This window comes from Zeugodacus cucurbitae, chromosome 6 (assembly GCF_028554725.1).
Source record: "Zeugodacus cucurbitae isolate PBARC_wt_2022May chromosome 6, idZeuCucr1.2, whole genome shotgun sequence".
NCBI classification, from domain to species: Eukaryota; Metazoa; Arthropoda; class Insecta; order Diptera; family Tephritidae; genus Zeugodacus; species Zeugodacus cucurbitae.
The window spans coordinates 26,552,282-26,579,253 of record NC_071671.1 but is presented as its reverse complement, the minus strand read 5'-3'; the positions used below and the strand labels follow the sequence as shown (position 1 = coordinate 26,579,253).

The 26,972-nt window shown below is 33.9% G+C and overlaps 1 protein-coding gene across 2 annotated transcripts; it reads right to left on the bottom strand.

Moving 5' to 3' along the window:
* Positions 1–627: 627 nt before the first annotated feature.
* LOC105214004 (sodium-dependent serotonin transporter) lies at positions 628–26,115 on the bottom strand. 2 transcript variants are annotated; one of them, XM_029041482.2, is made up of 9 exons: positions 25,875–26,115; positions 15,852–16,479; positions 14,647–14,923; positions 4,979–5,189; positions 4,617–4,890; positions 4,366–4,544; positions 3,943–4,237; positions 946–1,146; positions 628–878 (listed from the first exon to the last, which is right to left on the bottom strand). In XM_029041482.2, exons 2-9 carry the CDS (start codon positions 16,056–16,058, stop codon positions 633–635), a joined length of 1,890 nt encoding a protein of 629 aa, XP_028897315.1. In that variant the 5' UTR covers positions 16,059–16,479; positions 25,875–26,115; the 3' UTR covers positions 628–632. The 2 variants fall into 2 exon arrangements, with proteins under 2 accessions (XP_028897315.1, XP_028897316.1); XM_029041483.2 differs by lacking the exon at positions 25,875–26,115 and adding an exon at positions 21,498–21,781.
* Positions 26,116–26,972: the final 857 nt, after the last annotated feature.

The window sequence follows — 26,972 nt, the reverse complement described above, 5'->3', positions numbered from 1 at the left end:
TTAACATTAGCACTACAAGTAACATTACCGCTATGATTACTACGATTACTAACAGTGGCATTGCAACTGTCATTGCTTGCATATTTAGTATCACTTAAACTATTAATATCAGTATTTAGGTTTGGGTTATTGTGTACACTGTTCGAAGCGTATAAATCTGTTACATCTACCTCCTCGTAAATACCGCTATTGCGCTCCTCAGCTGCTGCAGCAACCGCTTCCTGCCGATTCGGACGAAAAGTCCACTCTAAATGTGGTACATTATTTTGTCTACTCTCCGTTGTTGTTGTTGGCACATAGTGCGCGCTGTGCGGACTTGCTGCAACGTTACTTTTTGGTGATACTTCACATATATAACCATAATTAAGATTATTTGTGTAATATGCATAATAACTATTTAAATCAATTATATTATTTGTTGTTTGATAAGTTGTATTTGTTGTTGTTGGCGAATAACTCCCACCCACCACAGTTAAACGTTCGAAGCTACACATATTGGTTTTAATAGTTTCTATAAAAGTTTGATTTACTTTACTTTCCTCCTCCGCAGCAGTCATTTGCACTTCCAACTGCTGCGCCCATTTGCCATCAAGTAGTTTATTTGTTGACTGCATTACGTTGTTTGAATCATGTCACACTGTGGTGCCTTGTTGGCCCGGCAATACCGAACCACAATGCGGTGGCACTTTAAAGGCGTCACGATAGCGCGCCCGACAATCACCTTTGGACGCAAATACGAACTTGTAAATGATGTACATCGGTATGCAGAGTACCGAGGAGCAGGTGACGGCCCAGCCGACTTTAATGCTCCATTCGGGATATTGGTACTCCTCGCCCAACATTTCTTCATAGCCGAGTATGGAGAATATAAAAATGCCCTGCAAATAAGTATTATTCAAATAAGTTCATTTATACTTTCAGTATTGCTTTAAGCGCTCTACTAACCAATAAAAATACCGGACTGATATAAGTCCAACAGATGCGCCAGAAAATGCCTGGTTTAATGCCCAACATCTGTTCCACATCTTCAGAGAAGCGATCGACGCCGTAAAACCAAAAGACTCCCGCTGCTTCCACGAATACGACAAATAATATGGCTAGACCGGGTCCGTAAACGTTCAAGAAGTTCACCAAGAACACGCCGCCCTAGAAATTTTTGTGTTATTAGATTGGTGTTAAGTAAAAAGTGTATTATTTAGAAGAATATGTTTAAATATAGCTTTAATGGTGAACAGTTTCGAAAAACCGTTATGTTAAACAGTGGTCGTCATTCGACAGTCCGACATAACCTAAAATTTTTGTTTAATATAGCGGGATGGGATAGATACCGAGAGCTGAAGAGGGAAGCGAGACGCATTTGGAGACAAAAAATGGAAATTGGCCAAAATGCGTGAGTATGCAGAAAATAATCGACGACTAACAGAAGGTTTGAAGACCGGAGCACACTCTTGTAGGACCTCCAGAGGTGATGTAGTGATACCCTGAGCTTGTGGAGGGAACACTTTTACACTACAACAGGAGATAGCGAACCCGATACACCAATCGATGACGATTGGACAGATGTTCCATTGCCCGACTATGAAAGTAAAATCGAAAAGTAGTTCGACCGCTGATAGTGAAGATAAGCACTCCTTAATCAGCCTTGAGCGCACAGTCAGCGAACTCAAGGCTAGTGTCGCCGCTCTATTATCAGAATTTCCTGACAGTAAACGCCTCATCTACCTTTCCCGTCAGCTTCTACACATCCGCGAGGGAGCTCCTTACCACCCAAACGTGCTTTGAAGGTATAAGAGTAGAGAAGTTGTCGCCAGGACTAGGCCCGGCGACGTCGGGTTGATCCAATAACTTCGGGATGAAGTCGTAGTGAGTGAGTATTTTTGAGTGCCCAGGCACAGACTCTTCTAATAATCCAGGTATAGCTTGTCATTTATATCAATCCTCGTACATAAAACTCTTCAGAAGGGCATAGAAACTATATGGGGCCCATTATTATACTCTCGCAACAAAGTTGCTAAGAGAGTATTCTAGTTTTGTTCACATAACGGTTGTTTGTAAAACCATATATACCAAAGTGATCAGGGCGACGAGGCGAGTCAAAATCCGAATGTCTGTCTGTCCGTCTGTCCGTCCGTCCGTCCGTCTGTGCAAGCTGTAACTTGAGTAAAAATTAAAATATCTTGTTGAAACTTGGCACACTTATTTCTTGGCACCATAGGAAGGTTGCTTTCGAAAATCGGACCACTGTCACGTCCACAAATTTGCGAAAACCGAAAACACATAAAGTGACATAACTAAGCCATAAATAAAGCTATAGAAAAATGTGGTATGGTAAAGGATCGCACTATGAAGGGCCATATTTGGATGTAATCTTTTTGGGGAAGTGGGCGTGGCCCCGCCCCCAAATAGGTTTTTTGTACATATCTCGCAAACCAATAAAGCTATATAAACCAAACTGCAGTCGTTTTTTAGCCACTTCTTAATACAGTCCAAAAATGAAAGAAATCGGATAATAACCACGCCCACCTCCCATACAAAGGTTAGGTTGAAAATTACTAAAAGTGCGTTAACTCACTAACGAAACACGTCAGAAACACTAAATTTTACATAAGAAATGGCAGATGGAAGCTGCACTCAGATTTTTTTACAAAATGGAAAATGGGCGTGGCATCTCCCACTTATGGCTCAAAAACCATATCTCAGGAACTACTCGACAGATTTCAATTTTCTATATCCTTTCGGTTCTGATGCTTTTTCAAAGGATCGTAATGACATATTTCACTATTTTTCAACGCAACTATTTTCCTCAACGGGGCCATGAAAAAAATTACAGAAATCTCCTTTTAGTTATTTAATTAACCGTTCCATGCATTTGCCAGTCTCTTTGTGTGTTAGAATCATGTGGTGAAGCTTTATCGAACCCACTTTGTAGTCGCTTAGTGTCTATCCAGCTACGAACTTACATAAATATTTAACATATCAATAAATTTGGAACCTTTATTCCAAAGATTTATCTCCTCACATATATATCAATTCCTTTTATTTGTTGCTCATTTGATAACCCCCACATACTTAAATGCCTAAGTAGGCATACAATGGACAGCGACACCACATTGATTATGCACACATCACTTGAAACACCGACTAAATGCGAGAAATTATAATTTCTAATGTAATCAAGCAGAGTGATAACGTCCATTATCCCTTCTTTGGCATACTTAAAGCTTAGTGTGCGTTGAGCGCTGTGTGGCAGTTGACGGTGAAGACAAGTGGCGGCCAATATAAAAGCAACAATAAATAAAATCAACAATCACTGATGTTTACCGAAGGCTGACAGGTGTTAAAAATGGCGCTAAAGCTTGAGACGCTTGAGAAGGAAGTATGTCGAGAAAGGAAGTAAACAAAAGTGTACGGTTAGCTGACAGGCAGACATGCACATAGACAACCGGAGGCATAACACAATTGGCTTTACAATGGAAGCCACTTAAGTTGACCACCTAGTTAAGGTGTTCGGGAGTTATAAGACGACCAATAGTGCTAGTGAACCGCAAGGTGGAAGAGAAAATTATTGGTTGCTAATAGCAGAAAAGCTGGCAAGGTGGGGCAGCATACATATTTAGTAAGCGTTGAAGTTGAGTGCGAAATTTATTTATGCAGGTCAAGATAGAGTTAATGCATTGCGAATAAGCATAAGGCAATAAATTACGGCGGCACAAAAAGGTTGAAGAAAATCATTTTTTCGATAAACAGCAGAAAGCTCTTTCATTGTGAATCGTTTTGTTAGGCTGATTGACTAGCAAGATAAATGCATAAATGTATTTGCTAAACAGTTTGGGAATTGAGTGTTGCCTAATGAAATTGCGTCAATTTAATTAATGCAATTCAGTGGTTCATGACATTAGATTGTATGTAATAACGGTAAATATATATACGCCTCACACTTACGTAAGTCATAGTCGGCAGTGCGCACAAGTAGATGCAAGCCAAGAGGAGCAGCACAAAAATTTCACGACGTCTTCCAATGGCGCGTGGATACTCATCACAGAGCGCGGTGATCATAGCCTCCAAACCGCCAAATGTGCTATCCAAACCCAGTGTGATGAGCATGAGAAAGAATATAATGGACCAAAATACCGAGCCGCTCATTGTAGCTATGGCCTCCGGGTAGACAATGAAGACGAGGCCGGGGCCTTCCAGACCCACTTTGTCGATGGAAGTCTTCTGTACGTGCGCCATGTAGCTGTGAGTGAAAGGAAAATTATAATTTAAGCAATAAAGGAGTATAAATATATATTTTAAACATTAAAATTAATAAAACAAAAATCTTTAAAAATATTTCTTAATTTTTTTTTTTAATTATATACGCACCCTAGCACAGAAAATATCACGAAACCCGCTAGAAAGCTTGTCAAGCAGTTAACACTGCTAGTTATCAAAGCATCACGATAACAGTTGTTATTGAATTTATTGTAACTAGACAATGCTAGTAAAGTGCCAAAACCGGGTCCAAGCGAAAAAAATATCTGCGAGGCCGCATCGATCCAGACCTGCACAAAGTATATTTTTAAACAAAAAAAATTCACAAAATAATAAAAATATTTATTAATTTACAAAATTACCTTTGAGTTCTGCAACTTGTGCCACTCTGGCGTCAGATAATACCTAATACCCTCCATAGCGCCCGGCAGCGATACGCCGCGCACCAGCAAAATGAATAGCACAACATAAGGCGCCAATGCTGTTACCCATACAACCTTGCCGGCGCTACGCACACCTTTCCACAGCGAGAAGTATACCAAAATAAATACGCCGAAGACACACAGCGCCAGCGTGGGTTTAATGGGACCCATATAGTTGAGGCCATCCGATTTGTATTGCTCAAGCACCATGCGTCTGTGTTTAGTTGTGAGTAGAACAACATGAAAAAAATTTGAAATTTAAGGAATTAAAAAAAAAATATATTTTTCCTTCAATCACTCACTCGAAGAACTCCTTGGCTGGTGTAGTCGCCTTTTCTGTGAAATTTTCATTCGTTACTGGCATACAACTGTTGGTGTTCCATGAATTGTTACAAGACGTCCATGGCAGCGTTGATGTGAACGATGCGAAGAGATAGTAGACGGCCCAGCCAATTATCGTATTATAGTACATGCCCATGTAAACATCAATTAAGCAAATGGCGTAACCGACACCTGTTTGGATTAAATGAAGCGTAAGACTATGGTTGAGTTTTTGAAATGCTTGGGGGATACATAAATGGTGATGATGAAAGTTAAATGTGAGTAGAAGAGGCGGTTTTTAGATATACCAAGGAGAGAGTGATCGACCTTGGTCCAACTATTTTCAACTGAATTTTCAAAATTATGCGCGATATTTTTTACCACTACAACAAGAACAACTAGCCTTGGCTGACCTAACCTATATTTCAATTTTTATTCTTTTTCAAAAATTGTCATTTATAAAAAGCTTCCATAAAATATATACTTAATATTTTAATTATTTTAAAACACTAAAGCAGATAACCATTCACAATCTTTTTTCAAATTCGGGAGAATCGTGTAATATTGTTTTGAAACTCAAAGGCTCCAAATAAGGACTCAAAAAACACTCCAACGAAAAAATAAAAAAATTTTAAAAGTGATTTCTGACACATTCTCTGGTTCTCTGGGAGAGTTGTCAGCATAATTTTTATATACAGGCCATGTTCAAAAAGTAATGGGAAATTTCGATTATTTGGAGACTGCAATTTTCAAATATTGTTTGTAATTTGATGTTCATCTTATTTTTTGAACACACCAAAAATTATACTGTTAGATGTGGGTTTCAGCGTGATCTATTTACAAAAAAAAAATGTATATAAACCATTACTGCTAACTTTGTAGATTTCACTTAACAGAATAATATTTCGTCGATTTGAGATTCGGTATGAACTCTAAAGCATTGAATTACTTCATATAATATCACAACACCTACTATATGTATCAACTTGGATCCCCAATGTATCTTCAACTGTTAACCTACTCTAGAAACAACAAAAGTGGCCAACAGTTCTATACTTCCTACTTCAAGCACTTCACTGGCGAAATGCACTTTACATCAGACAAATGCCTTATCACTTAGGATTCTACTAGACTTTTCACACACATACTACCAATTCCTTATTTATTCATCACACACACATTTAGAGTCCCATAGTAGTTTCAAGTGGCTTGCAAGGAAATCCCCGTTGACACTGCTTTGTGGTATTTGCTCAACAAGTGTTTGCTTAGTCAACTTTTATTAAATCAACTACTACTATAGTCAAAGTGCAAGTGGATAGTGATTGAAAGGAAACGAACGAACAAAGTAAAAGGAAACCATTAGAGTAAGCGCGCATAGGTAAAAAGAAGGGTACATATTTTAACGTTAAGTCATTGAGATAGTAATGTTAGTAAGTAAATAGTAAAAATGTTCCTTATTTCGAGTGATATATGAAACTTTATAAAAGATTTATATAATGGGTTTAAATGAACAACAAAATAAAGTTGGTGTTAAAAAGAATTGAAATCGGCTAATAGTAAGCATAATAAGAAACTATTTGAATTTTAGAATACAGAGTTTGAATTTTTTAGGGTAGTGATTTCAAAATGCATATACATATGTATTATATTCCAGCGATTCTCAAACTTTTGAAAATCAATAATAAATTAAATTTAAAATATTTTACTAATAAAATAGAATTGAGAATTTTTTATGTCAGTGTTTTGAAAATACACCTATGTATTTCATTGCAGGAATTCAAATATGTATCTACTTATGTAAAATTGAAAAAATGCTTCGAAATGAGTACCTTACTATACAAATGTCCTTATAGAAAAAAAATATATATTAATAAATCTAATTTTTGCTGTGAATGAAAACGTAATGATGAATAAACAATGTAATGAAATTAAAACTGTATACAAATATATGTACATACATACACATTGGTATAAGGGAAGGCAACCCTACACGTTTTAATATCTCTGTCAGTGACTTCAATACAAATCTAATAATTTTACAAATATCTCCTGGTATATACTCTGTACATACATATGGGACTGCACGAGAAACTTTCAGCTACACCACGCCGGATTGGCAGCTAATTGTGCGCTAAAGATGACTTGGAAGATACTAGTACAAACACTATGACAAATATATGTATATATAGAAGTGGAACAAGTCAACAAGGCGTGAAAAGGCGCAGTTATCCATATACATATGCCACAAACATACATATATACAAATATATAAGTAATATATACACATTCATCATATTCATATTCAACTCCTCGTTTGAGTTCGCAAAATATGTCAGTTGCATGTTGAACTTGAGAAAAAAAACAGACGAGGGAGAGCTTGCACGAAAACAATAGCACACTGAATATGCAGATTAAATCAAATTAAAAATTTTGTTATCACAAAAGTTGGTTAACTTTTAGACTTGTTAAGACTTGCGGTATTGAAAAGTCGAGGGGTGATTTGTGTGATTTGGGTCTTTACATGATGCAATAATATATGTTTACATGTGAATATGTGTTTTGATGCATGTTTGTATGTATGCAAACTGTTTTTAAGACACTAATAGTAACATATGTAGTATGTATGTATATAACACCGCTATAAAAACTTTGATTGCGAAACTAGCTAAATTTTTATTAACAATAAAAAAATTGAATTTTGTTAACCTCTCCGTCTGACTGTCCATACATTCCATTACATACGATGTATCGTTTCATAAAATTGCTTTCGTTCAATAATCACTAATACTTTCATTGCAATAGCTCAGCACAACAATATTAACTGATTATTTATTAAAACTAAACAGTTTGGATGCCACTGTAATTTTGCAATAAAAGCTGTGGAGTGAAAAAAATAGTTTTATGTTCAATTTTAATAGAATATGTATATATAAAATTACCGCACAAAAGTCCACTTTACATAAAAGCTCAAAGGAAATTTGCTACTCAAAGTTTACGAAGGCATAACAAAAGCGAAACATAGAGCTGCGCACGTTGCTCTATAATTTCTAACCGAAAAAGCTTAGCAGCTATTTTTTGCTTGGAAGACTCACTGCAAACACTTTTTATATTAATTTAAATGGCAGGAAAACTAATGAACTCATTTTTCTTTCACTTATTTACAGTTTATAGCACATTTACCTTTATGATTTTAATCAATAATCTTTATTTTTATCACTATTTAACAAAATACGCACAATTTCCATCAATTCGTGTCACACACCGTGCGGAAACATAATTCGGAAACTACTTAGATGGCGCCGGAACTTTGACAGCACTGGGTTGCATTTCTCACTAATTAGTACTAATTGTGGTATTCATTTATTGGTAATATTTGATTTGCATAAATCATATAAATTTGTATTTTTAAATTTCGATAGAGTTACTATATAAAAATAATAAAATATTTGCTAATATTAATTTCATATTATTATAAAATTGCAAATTCGGGATAAATTTTTGCATGAAACTATAAAATATTTTGCCTAATACACAAAAAAGTTTTTAATTAATTTAAATACAATAAAATTATATATAAATATATTTAACAAGTAACAAGTTCGGGTGTAACCGAACATTTTATACTCTCGCAATTTATTTATTTAACTTTATTAATATTATATAATACACAATTTGACCCACATATTTGTCATATATGTATATTGTATAAAGTCCATTGAAAGTTGGAAACCATAATATTAGGTTAGAAGCACCGAGGTCCTCATGTTCGATATATGGGGACTTGAAAACCTATGGTCTGATTTTGGCGATTTTTAGAATGGGGCTGCCACACTATAAACGTAGTATTTGTGCAAAGTTCTGCACCGATATCTTCACTAGTGCTTACTTTATAGAAATGGGGCATTCTCTGAAAAAAAAGCCACTTGAAAAAAAAGTTCTTTATTTTCTTTGGCAATTATATATCTTATAGTACATGTAAAACCTAAATTAAAACATATGGTTTAGGGTTGCCATGTTATAAGGGGCCAAAGTTTTTTGTAAAAAAATTTTCGAACCGCCATAACTTTAAAACTAATGAACAGAATTTAAAACACCAGGTGACTTTTTTGTACAGAATTTCTCAAACTTTGAAACTGTATATCGTAAAAATTTTTAAAATTAATATTTCATAGCAAAAAATGAAAACATTTTTTTTTTTTGGAATTTTTAACAACTTATGCCCCCTTCGATTTTTTTCGAAAATATCTTAAAATGTTCCTTATTTCATCACCTTTTTACCCCCCAAAGGGAATTTTGGGACAGCAATATTTGTATGAGCTACAAATAAAAAACCAACTCAGAACATGATGAAAAATCATTGATTTACACACTATTATTATCAGAATTTAGCGTAACCCAGGATTAACGACGTGGACGTAGCAGACATTTAATCCCTTTTTATTTTTTTTATTTTTTAATATTTTTTTTTTAATTTTTTTGTATTTTTCAAATTTTTAATTTTTTTTGTTTTTGTTTTTTATTTAAAATTATCACGTACTTGAATCTAATCTACGTAATAATTAAAAAAAAAGCAAAAACAAAACAAACAAGGTGAAGTAGGTGTGGTTGTGAAGCGATTTGGCCTATTTTCACAACATATCATTGGGATCTAAGGAAACTATTACAAACCTAGTTTCATTGAAATCGGTCGAGTAGTTCCTGAGATATGGTTTTTGACCCATAAGTGGGCGATACCACGCCCATTTTCCATTTTGTAAAAAAATCTGAGTACAGCTTCCATCTGCCATTTCTTATGTGAAATTTAATGTTTCTGGCTTTTTTCGTTAGTGAGTTAACCCACTTTTGGTAGTTTTCAGCATAACCTTTGTATGGGAGGTGGGCGTGGTTATAATCCGATTTCCTCCATTTTTGGACTGTATAAGGTAGTACCTAAAAGAAACGACTCTAGAAAGTTTCCTTGATATAACTTTAGTAGTTTCCGATATATGTACAAAAAACTTAGTAGGGGCGGGGCCACGCCCACTTCCCCAAAAAAATTACATCCACATATGCCCCTTCATAGTGCTATCCTTTATACCAAATTTTACTTTCATAGCTTTATTTATAGCTTAGTTAAGTGTTTTCGGTTTTCGACATTTTGTGGGCGTGGCAGTGGTCCGATTACGCCCATTTTCGAACTTAATCTTCTTATGGTGCCAAGAAATACGTCTTCCAAGTTTCATCATCCGGATTTGAACTTGATCCGTCACCCTGATCATTTTGATATATATAACCCTATATCTAACTCGTTTAGTTTTAGGACAAAACTATAATACTCTCGTAGCAACTTTGTTGCGAGAGTATAAAAAAATTTTTAATTAAAAATATTTATTAGTATATTTGTAGTTTTTTGTATTTTATAAGTGTATTTGTATATACTTTTTGAATATATATGGGTATTTCAAGAAATTTTTATCGAAATTATTGCATTTTATAAATTTAATAGGTAATTTTATGTACGTATGCTGACAAATACTTGTTTTTTTTTTTTAATTTTTAGTTTTTTATACAAATATTTTTAGTGGGTATTTGAATAATTTTTCATGTCTATTAACTTTATTATAAATTTAATATGTAATTTATGTAAGTATGTATATTTTATGCCGACAAATTTTTATATATTTTTTTTAATTTCATTTATTTATAAAAATATTTGTGCTGTTTATTTAGTAAATAATTGTATTTTATAAAATCACATAAAAAAAATTATTTACTAAAATAATTACTTTGTCACCTCATTGTGAATACCACACTTAACTTTTCGGTAAAAAAATGTAACCCTGCGTTTTGTCAAAGTTCCGGCGCCATGACGCTCACAGCGTCAGTTCCGAATTATTTGCTTGCCGTGAGTGACAGAATTTATGGAAATCGCGTATATCTTTTAGAATATCGGTTAAAGTATAGTTTTTCGTGCAAAAGTCTCAAGTATAGTTAGTCCTTCAGTGCGATTAACTAAAATAAATCTCGTGTCGGTATTTTAACGCGGATTTTAGTAAATGGACAAATCTATAGGAGAGGCGTGCGTGTAAAACTGTTCTCTTGTGAAAAGCGTTTAATAAAGTATCTGTGTTAAAGCAGTTATAATGAATAGTACGAGAGAGGAACATCGTCGTTTCAATGCATGGTGAGTCAGCTTAAAAGAAATTCTTATTTGTAAAAATTGTAATTTGTAGAAATTGTGTATAACGGAGCGCTAGGTGCTCCATTTTATACAAATGAGACAGGCAGTAGCGCTTTTTACTGCTTTTGTTGTTGCTCTCTAATACGATCATTTAGTTGTTGTAAAGCTTTTAAGTGAAGCTTTTGTAATTTGCTAATGAGCTTTCAGATCCTACAGGAAAGCCACTAAAGAGCTGCAAATCAGCGGCCGCTACGAGTAATTTGTCGCGCTTGCCGTTTACCAATCACAGCGCAGTTTGGAAATATTGTAACTGATCAACAGTTTGAGAGCTCGCGTAGTATAATTATAAGTATACTGCTAATTATTATGGCAGTTTATTGCAAGTGAAGCTGAATATGTTTAGAAAATAAAAATTTTAGGTTTTTTTTGTTTTTCGATATTTAGAGCTGTTAATATATGTACTTATATAAAAATATAATATATATATCATAAAATTATTTTAAGTGCATATGAAAAAAGTAGTGAACATTTTTTCAATGTATGTATGTATGTACATATTGTTATTAATCAAAAATTGTTTGTTTGACACTTTGTATTTAACTGCCTATTTGCATACATATTTACACATATTTAAATGCAGAATTAAGTGCCTCTGGGCATTATAATAACACTAGTGGCGGATACGCGGGGGGTGGGGTTTGGTGTTAAAACACCCCCTAAACTCAGAGAAAAATATATGTTTGTTGATATGGGTTTGGAATGAGGTGTTTAATCAAAAAAATCACATCAAATTAGCAAAGCAATTATAATAAGTTACAAGATTTTTGTTGTTATTCATATAATTCGAACTTTCTCTACATTTGTACAAGAAATATCGCTAAAGCTCAGTGATTAATTGAGGATTACACGGCATCTCACATTCCATGTTATATTTTCCTTAGGTTTTTGAAAGAATTCTTCTAGTATTTCATCAACTGACAGATCAATATCCCTATGAATATTCATTGATGCTAGACCATTAAGCCTATCCTGACCTGTCGTATTTCGTAAATACATAGGTTTTAATTCTCTTTAAATTTGAAAAACTTCTTTCGGGTGATACTATTGAATACCGCAATAACGCCAATATGCGTAAAATCTTGAAAACAAAAGACGTTTTGTTCACTGCTTCTAAAGCTTCGAGAGCATTCCGAAAATGTTTGCCTGAAGTTCGCTGTTTTCACATTTTCACCTCCGCAAGAAAGTTTTGCTCTGAACAGTTGATCACGCTTTCATAAAAAGAAAATATTTCTCAAGCTTTTTTAGCGTCAATTTCGTACTTTGGGAAAAATACACAAAAAAAAAACAAAACGTGTCCTATAATAACTGAATTTTCGCGAGGGAGCTGCTATATTAAAAATACGTTGAGTAATAAAACTTTTCATAAACCACCCCCAACCCTCCCCCCCAAAAAAAAAATTTTTCAGGATCCGCCACTGATAACTCACTTTATAAATCAAAGCTAATATTTTTTTCCTACTGGAAATAAATAATCAATTACTGTTAAAAAAACACGAATTAATTTGACATTGTTGTTATTGTCAATAATATTTGTTTATTGACAACATTGATATTTATTTAAGCAAAACGAAAAAAATTGCCATTATTGCTAAAAAGCATATGTACATACTTATCCATACAAACATATGTATGTATATAAGAATGTATGCAAATATTGTCGAAATATATATGCAGATATTTATGTAAATATGTATCTAGCAACACTTGACAAATAAATAAAAGCGTGGGGGTTAATAAGCTTAAATGAAAAGGGCTACGCGGAAACATTTGTATGTATAAAATCTGGCAATAAGTACACTTACGAGTGAAAACATAAATTCGCCGGCAGTAATATATTACAAACATACAAATTTATATTGAACTAAGTGTGTATTTGTTTGAGTATGCAAATGACATTATCGCAATATGTTTGTTAGCAATTGAACGAGTACAATATACATATTTACATACGTCTCATATATGAGATTCATGAAACTGTGTGGGTACAGAGAACGCTGAGAAGGAAATAAAATATTTTTAAAACCAGTAAATATTTAAAATAAATATATTGATTTAAGTAATGTATTAAACTCTCTTCTAAAATATATATATATATATTTTTAATAATTTCTAATTTTCTAATACATTCGAAGAATATATCAACGTATAGCGACTAGCCTTAGTTTATATCATTTAAAAGAAAATCAATTTTTTTGTTCAAAGTCGTTTTTAGTATTGAACATAGTTGTCACCGAGGCTGATTGGTTTTTAACTTTTCGAAAATAATTTGTGTTACGATTTGTGTTTGTTTCAAAAGATGTTTCAGTTTTGGCGATTTTTATCTGACGATCTTTCTCTAGTCTTTCGGAAGACCACTGGGAGGCAAACGACTTAAGAATGCTTGATTAAACTGACGAAGGGCATGGACAATAGTCAACCATTTTTTACATAAGCAGCATTTGGTAGGTAGGTAGTTAGGAGTGCAGCCATATATTTTAAGGGCTCAATTAGCACTAATCGTAGTCCTAATATTTTACTTTTTCACCGTTTCAGCTTTCTGTTCAAACCACTTTGTGCTTTCGATGAAGTTACTTATATTCGATATGCTTTTAGTAGAAATACATTCAAGGTTTGATGCCTGATGAATTCCAAGTGTCCTGTGAAAGTGGAAAAATGTTTCTTTATTCCCATCTGGTTCAAAGCCGCGGCAAATGTTATTGTAGTGAATGACATGCATCGTTGCATGTTCTCCAAATAGTTATGTAGCTGTAAGTCTCAAATACATTTCCTGTACCTATTTAATAAGATCCGAGTTCTTGTCTTAATATATTTTGACCATATCTGTTTAGTTATTTCATATTTGATAGTGTCTGTGATACTAAATTCTATATCAGAATCATTTCTTGGGATGTCATAAATCTATGCTCTTTTTATACTTTAATTAAAAAAAGTGATTCACCTGCTAGAAGTCACACAAACCTTCAATAAAATGCGTTCGACACGTTCTGGCAGACGAGATAAACAAGCGAACGTGACTGATTAGCCTCATAAGCGTCGTTAAGAAATCACTCAGGACTTACCGATGCATTCAATTGAAAAGTAATGAAGAAGGATACAAGTGGGATTAAAAACAGCACAACAACAAGTTACGTAACGTAACTTCAGTAACAGCAATAAAGGACAAGACGCTAAGAACAAATAAATGCAACAATGTAGAATGGAGGTACTCAAACACCTGTGGAATTTGCTTGATTTGCGAGAAATATGCGTTTGTAAAATCAACAGGTTGTTAGGTTTTTGTTTATGCATACTTTCGTTTCGGCCCCTCAAGACATACAAGTATGTCAATTGTTTGCTGCCTTCGGGGGTAAATAGTGCTTAAAGGCATATTTTTGAGTACTCTCGGGTATTTACGTTAAAATAAATGAAAGATAATATTTAATGACATACCTTTCAATGCCGGACAAATGCGCTTCCAAATACTCAGGCAACCACAACGATGAAATTGTCCCAATGCCAATTCCATATAGAAGAGTGGTAGGCCGCCGAATATTAACATCACACAGTAGGGTATCAAGAAAGCACCGCCACCATTCTGATAGCAAATGTAAGGAAAACGCCAAACATTACCCAAATCGACGGCAAAACCGATAACGGCCAATAAAAATTCCGCCTTTTGACTCCAAGTTTCACGATTGCGTTCGGTAACGGAGACTACAAGTACACGCTGTGAATGAAAATGTAGAAGAATAGAAAAATATTAGTATAATATTAAATAAGTTTCTTAAAAAAATCCGTTTCTAGGGTGTAGGAAAGCTTTTTGAGCTAAGGGAACGGGTGACAAGATCGCTTGATTAGCTTGTGTTAAATTTATTAAATTTCAGTGAGAAAATTATTTGAATTTGTTTCAAATATATGTTGTTTCCCTACTTTTGGCATAAATTATATGCTCTGGGAGTCATGTTAAGTCTGTAAGAATGTCCTTATAACTATCCTTAAGCATAGATTTTTGGTAATCCTGGCTTCCGGACAACAACGGATTGGTCATACTGTCCGAAAATCGTCTTCAAGTGAGTCCCAGATTTTTAAAAGAAACTTTTTCATTAACCATTTAAGTCGTATACGGATTTTGATTTGAATGTTTTTAAATTACTACTGGAGCAGTCATGTGTGTTGATCACTCTGTCCGAAAATCGTCTTCAAATGAGTCTCTAACCTTTTAAAGGGACTTTAACACTAACCATTTCAGTAATTTATGGTATATCTTTCAAATTTATTCACTTTTTTAATTACTCCGGAGTAGTAATGTGGGTTTGGCAACCCTATCGTCTTCAAGTGAGTCCCTGGCCTTTTAAAACAGATGCTGACACCAGCATTTTCAGTCATTTAATGAATTAGTTCTGGAACAGACATTTTGGTTGACCTCTCTGTCCGAGAAACGTCTTCAAATCTGTTCCCGACTTTTTAAGGAGTCTCTGACACTAACTATTTCAGTGATTTATGTGATTTGTTTCTAAATATATTAATTTTTTAATTACTTCAGAACTAGTCATGTGGGTTTGATAACCCTCTCTGTCTTCAACAGAGTCGTTAACTTTTGTAAGAACACTGCCACTAATTAATCACAGTTTTGGGTACTTAATTCACATACTCACCTCATTATTGGCTAGTTTTGGCGCCAGCGGATCGGTGACCTTGGCAGGCGTAGCGGTATCAGCATCATCTTCCGGCGAATCATCGTCGTTGGGCTGCGCTGACGATTCCTTATTATTCGCCCAAGGCGCGGACATTGCGGCAGCAGCAGTAGCCGACCCTGTTGTATTATTACCAAATTCCAAACTATTATTTTTACTGCGATCCATATTCGATCCTTAATAATACGAACGAAGTTATGCCTTCATAAGTAGCTAAACCACTGAAGCGTCAGTCAGATGATGATATTCTTGAAAAAAAGTGAGTGTAGCGAAAGTGAGTGTGTGGTTTTTGTTAGTGGTGTTGGTGTTGTTGTTTGTTGGCAGTTTGAGAAAGCATTAAATGGGCGCTGTAAACAGTTGGTGTGGGTGGTGCGTAATGGGCGTGTTGCAGCGATAGTATGAATGCATATGTTGTGTTGGCGATTACTACAGACGCTCGTAGTAATAACAATAATATTCGCACGCTTCCTCTACTACATAAGTATATATGTATGTATGTTTCTCTGCTCCTCTTGAACCTTTAATATTTGCAATGTTTGCTCGTTGCGCTGGCTGATATTTCACATCATTAACATCTTATTAACTGCAACTGCGAAAGAGTGGTGAAATAATATTTTTTAATTAAATGCAATATTAATATGAATGCAAATTTGTAACGCTCCTTTAATATGTTATTGTAAAGGATATATGTGTATGTTTATGATATGAGCATATGCAAAGCACCGTCGGCAATTGCGACCAACCCATTAGTCGCTTGAGTATGTTTTATCGCGTATATACACATACATATATATGTGTAAATATCTATGCATATCCCTAAGGTGATGACTTTTCAGTTTCTTTTTAATGCATCGCACATTTGGCTGAGCAACTGGTTCGACAAGAGTTCTGTTGAACGGCCATTGTCAAGGGGTGTGGACATCGTCAGATTCTGTTTACCTCATATACATTTATACATATTAATATTAACGTATTACTCATAAGGCTTTGCAATAAGCCAATGTCAATGTTATTTGAGTTATCAACATAGTTAAGAGTTTATCTTTTAACCTTCAAATTAACGGTTCAATTATTTTTGCATTGCAATCTTTAGTGGGTGCTCTTTTAAGTCGAGTATACATATTGCATATGAATGTTTTACACATGAAAGTGTTTAATAAAGTCGACAAAAAAGTGTATTTTATAAAGCGTAAATGTATAACATAACTTGATTGAAGCCTTTTCGCGCAGGGGTTAATTGATAAATTAACCTACATTTGCGCGAATTTAGATCGTTCTATCGTATAAAATAAAAATCTGGTTTAATATTGTGATTATTGATAACATAGCAATCAGTTGATGTAACTTATCAACTTCTTGTAAAACGAAAAAAAGTATATATATATAACAGCTGATCGTTTATCGAGTTGCCGTCAATGGGAAGAGCAAAAACTGGTTTCTCAATTCAAATCTTAATGTATCAAATCAATTTGGCTGTGCGAAAAAAGCTATTTAACTCGACTCGTTTCGGATCAACCAAATGGTTCTTCATATAATATCAGGGACTATTGCCAGTGATCTTTGAGCTAAGGCTGTGTCTCGTATTATGGTAGAACATTTTAAAAAATTTCTAACACATATCAAGGGGACATGATATTTTTATACTTTCGCAACAAAGTTTCTAGCAACAAAGTGCTAAAGAGAGTATTATAGTTTTGTTCACATAACGGTTGTTTGTAACACCCAAAACTAAACGAGTTAGATATAGAGTTATATATACCAAAGTGATCAGGGTGAAGAGTTGAGTTCAAATCCGAATGTCTGTCTGTCCGTCCGTCCGTCCGTGCAAACTGTAACTTGAGTAAAAATTGAGATATCTTAATGAAACTTGAAAGACGTATTTCTTGGCACGTAAAGAAGGTTAAGTTCAAAGATCGGCGTAATCGGAATATTGCCACGCCCATAAAATGGGAATAACCGGAAACATATAAAAAGCTATAACTCAACCATAAATTAAACTATTGAAGTAAAATTTGGTGTGAAGGATCGCACTATGAAGGGGCATGCGTGGCCCCGCCCCAAAATAGATTTTCTGTATATATCTCGCAAACCAATAAAGCTATATAAACCAAACTTTCTGCAGTCGTTTCTTTTAGCCACTTCTTAATACAGTCAAAAATTAAAGAAATCGGATTATAACCACGCCCACCTCCCATACAAAGGTTAGGTTGAAAATTACTAAAAGTGCGTTAACTCACTAACGAAAAACGTCAGACTAACACTAAATTTCACAGAAATAATAGCAGAAGGAAGCTGCACTCAGATTTTTTTACAAAATGTAAAATGGGCGTGGCATCGCCCACTTATGGGTCAAAAACCATATCTCAAGAACTACTCGACCGATTCGAATGAAATTCGGTATATAATATTTTCTTGACACCCTGATGACACGTGTGAAAAATGGATGAAATCGGTTCACAACCACGGTTCCTTATAACTCAATTTTGAAATCCATCTGATTAGTTCACTTTAAAATATATACATAAAAACCGATGAAGATAGCGGAATAAAAGTTTACACAAATACTGTATATGATCCGTGGTATCACTTGTGAAAAAATTGTCGAAATCGGACTATAATTTTTCAATGGTCCGGATATCGAATATGAAGAACTCAGTGACTTATGGTAATTTTTCACCGAAAATATCGGTAAATCTCTCAGATATCTTAATTTAATTCAGAGGAAATCTGTTTCTTCTAATAGTGTGTCTCTGTATCAGAAATGGTTAAAATCGGTCATAACTTCCCCGAGCTCTCTTATCGCTAATTATAGGATTTTCAAAAATACGAGGGGCATAATAGCTTATAAATCGGGTAATATATAATATATCTTAGCCAAATTAAAAGAGCATATAATCTTAGATATAATGTATGTTGGTGCTGAAAATGAGTTTAATCGGTTCAGAAATTACCTCAGCTCTTATGTACCATATATGATGATTTTTGTTTTTCTATTGGACTTTATACTGAATTTATAGGGCAAATGGTGCGTTATCTTAATAAAAATATAGCAAAAAATTGCGAAAGTATAAAATGTTGGGTTGCACTTGAACTTAACCTTTCCTTACTTGTTTTGTAAACGTTTTGAGCAGACTAACAGTTCTCAACAGTTCTGGTAAGCAATCTATTACAGAATTTAGTTTTTTTTAAGTGTTGGAGAAATTCAAATTTTGGCAATTAATTCATCAATTTAAACCAAATTTGGTTATTACATTATCCTTTCGTTTATATGTTACAGACGATGTCGGACTATTTCCCACAATTTAAAGTTTAAATCAAGTACCAATGGAGACATCGGAATAAAAGTTTGCACAAATAGTGCCTTCACCGTCTGATTTAATTGTAGTCAAAATCAAATCAATATTTTTCCAGATACCGATATGGTTGGTGGATATGGGAGCTATCTTTATGAAATTTGATATCACATTTTTCTTGAAAACCAATACAATCAGGCAATACTTCATCCAGCTCCCATATAAGCGACTTGTACGCTTGTCTAATGACTTTAAAATCATTTTTATTCATATTTCTTGTAATTATTTAATAATGGTGGGTGTAAACCATTCATTGCTTGTGACAATTGTAAGATAATTAGGGGTGTGAATGCCTAAGCTAATGAGCATATGATTCGCATTAAATATTAAGACATTTGTAGTTAAGAACGTCTCAAGTAGAACATTTTGAATGCTTTTTAAATTACAATTATTTATGAATACAAATAATTTTAAGCAAGAAATAATTAAGATGGTACAGATTTGTTTCAAAAAATGTATTAACTTACTCTTGTAGGTAGATAAAAAAATTGTTTATTCTTGTGATTATTACAACTTTTGCCTAGAAAACGAGACAAACTTTTTAACTTACATACAATTTTGTATTGTAAAGCCTAAGCAATGCCTACAAAATTAACAGTTTCTTTTAAAATCTATCTATCTATCAACAAGAAATGTTTTAGCAACAGTGTACTTAAAAACAGTCTTAAAGCATTTATCTGACTTGATACGCCTTCACTCAGCGACTTGATATTCCAACCGTGATTTAATTGCCTTGAACTTGCCATATTATGTCAATCTACTAATTGCACACATTAGCGGAACTATGTGTGCGGCATTTAGAGTATACACGTACATATAATTAAGATATACGCGTGGCTATAATTAGATCTAACCTAAATTTATTGTGTAAATATTCAGAAATAGCAAACAGCAATTAGATAAAGAAATGAGTAAAGTGAATGCTTGCGATATTAGGTCAAATGTCATATAGCACGTGGATAAATAGAAATAGTTTTTATTTAGATTATTAAATACTTGTCGATTGAATTTTGTATTTTAAAAATGTGAAATGAAATTTCTGGGTGTTTTGGTAATTTAAAAAGCTACCAAATTTTCGATTAGTATACTTTTTCTTATGCTTCAGATTGTTGTTTTATTTCAAATTCATATTTATCAGTTTATGTTCCAGTTTGGGTTTACTTAACAATTATTCGTAGACTAGACACTGTAGTTGGTTATTAAATAAAAAAATAATGAAATTTAGATTCTACACTCCTTTCTATGGTCAATTTAGTATAAAAATTAGAGAATTTATGTTGAAGCTGGAAAGCTTTTTTGATCTAAACTTAATTGATTGAACTCTGTAGTCTTTTGCTGTTAAATGTATAAATTCGATTAAAAATTAAGGCGTTGCTCATCGTTTTCTTTTACTATACTAGTATTGTATTCACCACCATGAATCTGTTACGAAAGTTTAAACGGTCAATTTTGGAAAAATCGTCGATTTTTTGCCTCAAAATTGTCTTTAGCTTGATTTGAATTGTAGTTTTTGCCCAACGTGAAATTGGAATCATCATATAATTGGTTAGATTTTGTTTTTCTTTTTATATTTTTCTGCTTCCATAACTCAAATATCCGTTGAGGAACACATAAAAATATCGAAAGAACTTCGAGCAAATACAACTGAGATCAGTAAAGTTGAATTAGAACATATTTTATTCAGTGGAATCAAATAAATTTCGACTTTTCCAAAACATGTGGGTTTTATTTTGTTTTTAATAAATTTTAATAAATCAAGCAATACTTCAATTTTAATTTTTGTTTTTTTAATTTATATATAACAAAAAATATATAATTTGGCATAAATTATTCAATTAATCTATTAAGCTCACTCATTTTATGACTTTTATTTAATTTAGTTTATATTTTTTTTTTACTAACAACAATTTTAAATTGGATAAAATTTTAATTTTTTTAACTATTTAGTTTATTTAAAAAAAAATAATTTTCGAAATTTTTTTTTCTAAAATAATTTTTATTTTATTTTGCAAAAATGTATTATCATAAGAAAAAAATAATTTTCCAATTCTATAAATAATTAGGTAATTTTATTTTACCAAATGTTTATTTTTATAAAAAATTCGTTTTATTTTATCACAATAATAAAAAGTATTTTATTTTGTAATTTTTTTTTATAATAAAAAAAATATTTTTTTTTTATTTTATTATTTTTGAATTATTTTTTGGTCGACGGTGTTTCCTATCAAAAATATTTAATTTTAAGTTAACTTACATTTAATAATATTATCCGCCTTTAACACACTTAATTATTTGTTTAAACCGTTCAAGTATTTTCTACGACCAACAATTATTAAAAAAGTATAACTATTTAACAACAACAATAGTAAAACTAAAGTACACAAATTTACTATTTTTACAACACAACAACTCAGTAAGAGTTCACTTTCAAATCACAAATCTAAAGTATTTAACCGTTTTATATCCGTTTCCGTTCCACTGATTATTCTAAGAAGGTTTTGAGCGCATCGCACGGCGCCGAGAAAACTGCAAACTTTGAAATTGCTACGCGCCTTTTTATACCCGCAACGGACACATTTCGCACTCGGTGTGTGCGTTACGATTGCGTTCTACACGCAGCTGCTGGACGTTAACGTCTACGTCGACGTTGTCTGCCTTTACTTTACCGCTTCTACCACTTGTTGTTAGTCTTACAATGCTACAAGCCAGCTGTAAAAAAACGCAATTCTATTTACAAAGAGTATAGCAGCTAACTGTAAAGAGATACAGTGGCAGCACAAATCCAACACAACAACAACAAATACAAATGTGTATATGTATGTGAGTAAATTTGCCAGCAGCCAGCGTCAGTCAGTGTGTCAATCGGTTTGTTGGTGGCCAGTAACTGTTGCTGCTGCTGGTTGTTCGTCAGTATTTGCCATGTCTCTGGTGCGCACAAACTGTTGCGCCGGCGACAAGCCTCCCATATGTATGTACATATATACATATTCTACCACCCCACTATCTGCAACTTGTGAATATGTGTTAATGTTGTTTTTGTTGTTGTATTGTGCGTACGTAGTCATCTATTGGTAGTGCCATCAGCTCACTTATTACCCACATGTATATCACCTATAAATGCTTTACAAATGTCGACGACGCCATCATCACCATGCACATTAGCTTCAATAGCACAACGCCACGCGCCACCCATCAGCGTAAGGCACAAGGCTGTTGACGTTGCAAGGTTCAGGTCGTGGTGGTGGCAAAAGTAAACGGTTGCAATAAACTGTTGAGTTTCACGTGCGCGCACACGCACACAGGTACATTGATGTCTTGTCTTCACTATGCATACACACACACATAAATGAATGTAGAATATATAGAATAGGAGTTTGTATGTGTTTGCATGTGTGTGTTTTCCTGCATTTTATGGGGATCTGCATTGCCAACTTGTTGCATCAGTATCGAGCATTAAGTGTTTGGATTTTCAATGCCAAATTATATAAACTGAATATGCGAATGTAAAAATTGAATTTCAGTCTCGAAAATGGCTGTTCAGTTTTGAAGTTTACAATCTATTATATAACATTTATTTAACTTTATTTGACCCACATATTCGCCATATATATTCTATAAAGTCCATTGAAAGTTGGAAACCTAATATTAAGTTAAAAGCACCGAGGTCCTCGAGTTCGATATATGGGGCCTTAAAAACCTATGTTCTGATTTCGGCGATTTTACTATAACACAGTATTTGTGCAAAGTTCTGCACCGATATCTTCACTTGTGCTTTCTTTATATATTGTAAAGTAAACGATTCGCATCGTCTTCAAAGTTCTGGTATATAGGAAGTAGGTGTGGTTGTGAAGCGATTTGGCCTATTTTCACAACATATCATTGGGATGTAAGAAAACTATTACGAACCAAGTTTCATTGAAATCGGTCGAGTAGTTCCTGAGATATGGTTTTTGTCCCATAAGTGGGCAAAGCCACTCCCATTTTCCATTTTATGAAAAAATCTGACATTTTTCTTTAGTGAGTTAACCCACTTTTAGTAATTTTCAAAATGCCCATTCATAGTGCGAACCTTCATACCAAATTTTATTTCAATAGCTTTATTTATGGCTTAGTTATGGCACTTTATGTGTTTTCGGTTTTCGCCATTTTCTGGGCTTGGCAGTGGTCCGATTTTCGAAAGCAACCTTCCTATAGTGCCAAGAAATAAGTGTGCCAAGTTTCATCATGATATCTTAAACTTTATCTTTACTCAAGTTACAGCTTGCACAGACGGACGGACGGACGGACAGACAGGCATTCAGATTTGAACTCCACTCTTCACCCTGATCATTTTGGTATATATAACCCAATATCTAACTCGTTTAGTTTTGGGACTTACAATCAACCGTTAAGTGAACAAAACTATAATACTCTCTTTAGCAACTTGGTTGGAAAGGAACGTACAAAAAGATGGATATAGGCATGGTTGTGAATTACAAATATTCTCGGAAACTGTGGTCTACTCTGAAATCACTGAAATGAAAGCTTTCATTATGAAATGAAAGCTAATTATTTCACGCCAATTGAAGTACAGGTCCAACCTATGTTGCGTAACTCCCCGTAACCCCCCAGATGAAAAATTGTGTGGACAATGTTAAATCGAGAAAATATTTTTGAAATAAAAAAAATAAAAAAAAAATCTCATTATTACCAACTAGCAGACCGTTCCGGTTTGGCACGGGTTTAAACAAACATTTTGCAATTTTGTCCAGTAAGCAGCTGCGAGCGCTCTTTACTCGACTCTCTAACACGCGATTGCGATGCGAAGAGAATGACTTGCAATACGATTTTCAATTTCAGATTAAGATACTCCATCACGCAGTCTTTTTGATACCCTCACCTGGGAACTATTTCCAGAAAGTTGAGATTCAGCAATAAATATAGCCTATGTGAGTTTATTCATAACAAACATACATACAAATCTTTCCTCTTTATAATAGTAGTATAGATATGTAGGTCTCTCTAATTACCCCATAATGTTAAAACGAATACCTTAAGGCGTTAGGTTAGGTTAGTCTGGTAGGCCAGATAGAAACACATAGACCAGTTTTGGTCCTTTGCGATACCAGATGGAGTGCCGTCAAGTAGTCAATGAGAAGTAGTCATACTGCAGGATGCACGCGCTTGACGCGAATTTCAAAAATTGATGCGCTTTCACTAATCCTCTCAAATTATCGTATTGCGAAGCCTCCAGAAGACGTTGCCTTGACACTGCAGGACAAGCACACAAGAGCTGTTCCAGTGTTTCTCTGGTACGTTGCTCTTGAAATTTCCTGCAGTCTTCGCGACCTTTCATCCTCATCTTACCAAGTTCCTGTCTAGATAATCATATAGGCAGTGAATGAGTTTACCTACACCGTTAACGCATTCAGATGTCAGTTTTGCGCCTCTCTTTGCATTCTCGTCCACTACCCCTCGCTGTCCCTGTAGAAGTGAAGTCCCTTATTAAGGAGTTAGATGGATTTGAAAATTAAAAAAAAAAACATATGTGACACGCCTTCAGGTGTCAGTTTAGCACCTCTCTTTGCAATCTCGTCCACTATCGGCCGACAAAAACTACCAGTCTCGAGCTTTTGAATATAGTCAAGTATAGCTACGATGATATTATATTAGATTTCTTTTTTAATTGAAATTGTGTTGACTAGAGTCATATTATATACACACTGAGTCAAAAATTAGAGTTTATTAGATTCTTTTTTATTAGAAATATTCTATTTGCTGTTTGAAGAACATTTGTAACTAGTTATACACTGAATAGGGTATATTAAGTTTGTCACGAAGTTTGTAACACCCAGTAGGAAGCGTCGGAGGCCCTATAAAATATATATATATATATATAAATGATTAGTATGTTGAACTGAGTCGATTTAGCCATGTCCGTCTGTCTGTCCGTCCGTCTGTCTGTCTGTTTGTATATATACGAACTAGTCCTTCAGTTTTTAAGATATCGTTTTGAAATTTTGCAGATGTTATTTTCTCTTCAAGAAGCTGCTCATTTGTCGGAACTGAAGATATCGGATCACTATATCATATATCTGCCATACAAACTGAACGATCGGAATCAAGGGCTTGTATGGAAAACTTCCTTATTTTACTGCATATCTTCACGAAATTTGGTGTGAGTTATTGCTCATAGAAATAATTTAATCTCCGAAAAAATTGTTCAGATCGGTTCACTATAGCATATAGCTGCCATACAAACTGAACGATCGGAATCAATGGCTTGTATGGAAAATTTTCGAATTTGACGTGGTATCTTCACGAAATTTGACATGGATTACTGCTTAAAGTAATAATATAATTTCCGAAGAAATTGTTCAGATGGGTTAACTATATAACCTTAATGTTTGTAGCAAACAACCCGGCTAAACAGAATTAGTAAAATGTTTTCTTTTTTTTACTTACTTTTTGCTTCAACACAAAGTTACTAAAAGAAATGCACCTGTGAAGGGTATATTAGCTTCGGTACAGCCGAAGTTAACGTTTTTTCTTGTTTTTTAAACCTTTTACATAAAAGATATATAAGAAGAACATATGGAAGCTTTTGTTTGTCACTTCCTGAATTTTTGATTTTTCAATTTATATTCTTTACCTCGATTTTTCACTAACAAATTTGTCTTAAAATTTTGACTTATTCGTTGCTTCCAACTGAGTTTTATCTCCACTTTAATGTTTATTTAATGTTATTAAAAATATATATATATTTTTTTTTTACTTCATAAAGTGTTTCTCGTTTATTAAGGTTCCATGAAAATTCACTGGAGAAAATTTCCACACAAAAAATCTTTCCATTTTGCTTCTAAATTTTATTTAAAATTCACTGCACTCGGAGAAATTTCCCGCGCTACTGCAATAACACAACACGCGCCGCACACAACATCATTACAACTGTTTTAGTTGATTTCGTGTACACTATTATCGTACTAACAAGCAACAATGCATATTCATGTGCACTTTACATATGCACTAAAGCGTTGCAAACACCTATTAAATGCACTTACATGCATACATAATAAGCACACATTTGTACACGTTGCCATGACGAAAGTCAAGTGCTCGCGCTGCAACAACAACAATAGCAGCACCATTGCTTAGACAATGTTGGAGACAATCAACGGCATCAATTTGTGGTTTGTGTGGTCATCGATTCATTCATGGTGGTACAAGCAAATTTAGTGTCAATATGTTTTACATATGTATATGTACGTGTGGGGGTGTGTTCGGTGCTTGCTTACGATATTCGTTACAAAAACAAATGCTATAATGTTTGTTTACATTTGAAAAAGGTCTTTTGTTGCTTTTTTTTTTTTGTTCAATTGAACAAATGTTACTCATACGCAACGTGCGCTGTTGTTGATCATATGTTTGTTTGTTTTTGTTGACACTAAGCCTTAGACATGTAGAATTGACACAAGTCATGACGTTTGTGTTGCTTAAAAGTGTTCTTTGAATTACAGACATACGTAAATACTAAACATATGATATATATCTGTAGGTTCCAATGTGTCTGAAATGAAAACAACACTGAATACATGAGTTGAAAAATGTGGTTGATATTCACGTCAGATTAGGCAAATAAGCAGTACATTTGGCACTTTTGGTTACGTATGTTGTTATACAATTCTTTTTTTTACTTGTGTATGTATGTATGTATCAAATTATGTATTAGCATTTTTAAATTCTTTTAAAA

What these genes read in the sequence shown, in the direction of transcription:
- LOC105214004 (XM_029041482.2), bottom strand. Translation starts at nt 16,058, where the DNA reads ATGGATCGCAGTAAAAATAATAGTTTGGAATTTGGTAATAATACAACA. An exon ending in CCAGCCAAGGAGTTCTTCGA is followed by an intron (nt 4,891 to 4,978) that starts GTGAGTGATTGA and finishes AACTAAACACAG; the next exon opens with ACGCATGGTGCTTGAGCAAT. An exon ending in ACAAGTTGCAGAACTCAAAG is followed by an intron (nt 4,545 to 4,616) that starts GTAATTTTGTAA and finishes TACTTTGTGCAG; the next exon opens with GTCTGGATCGATGCGGCCTC.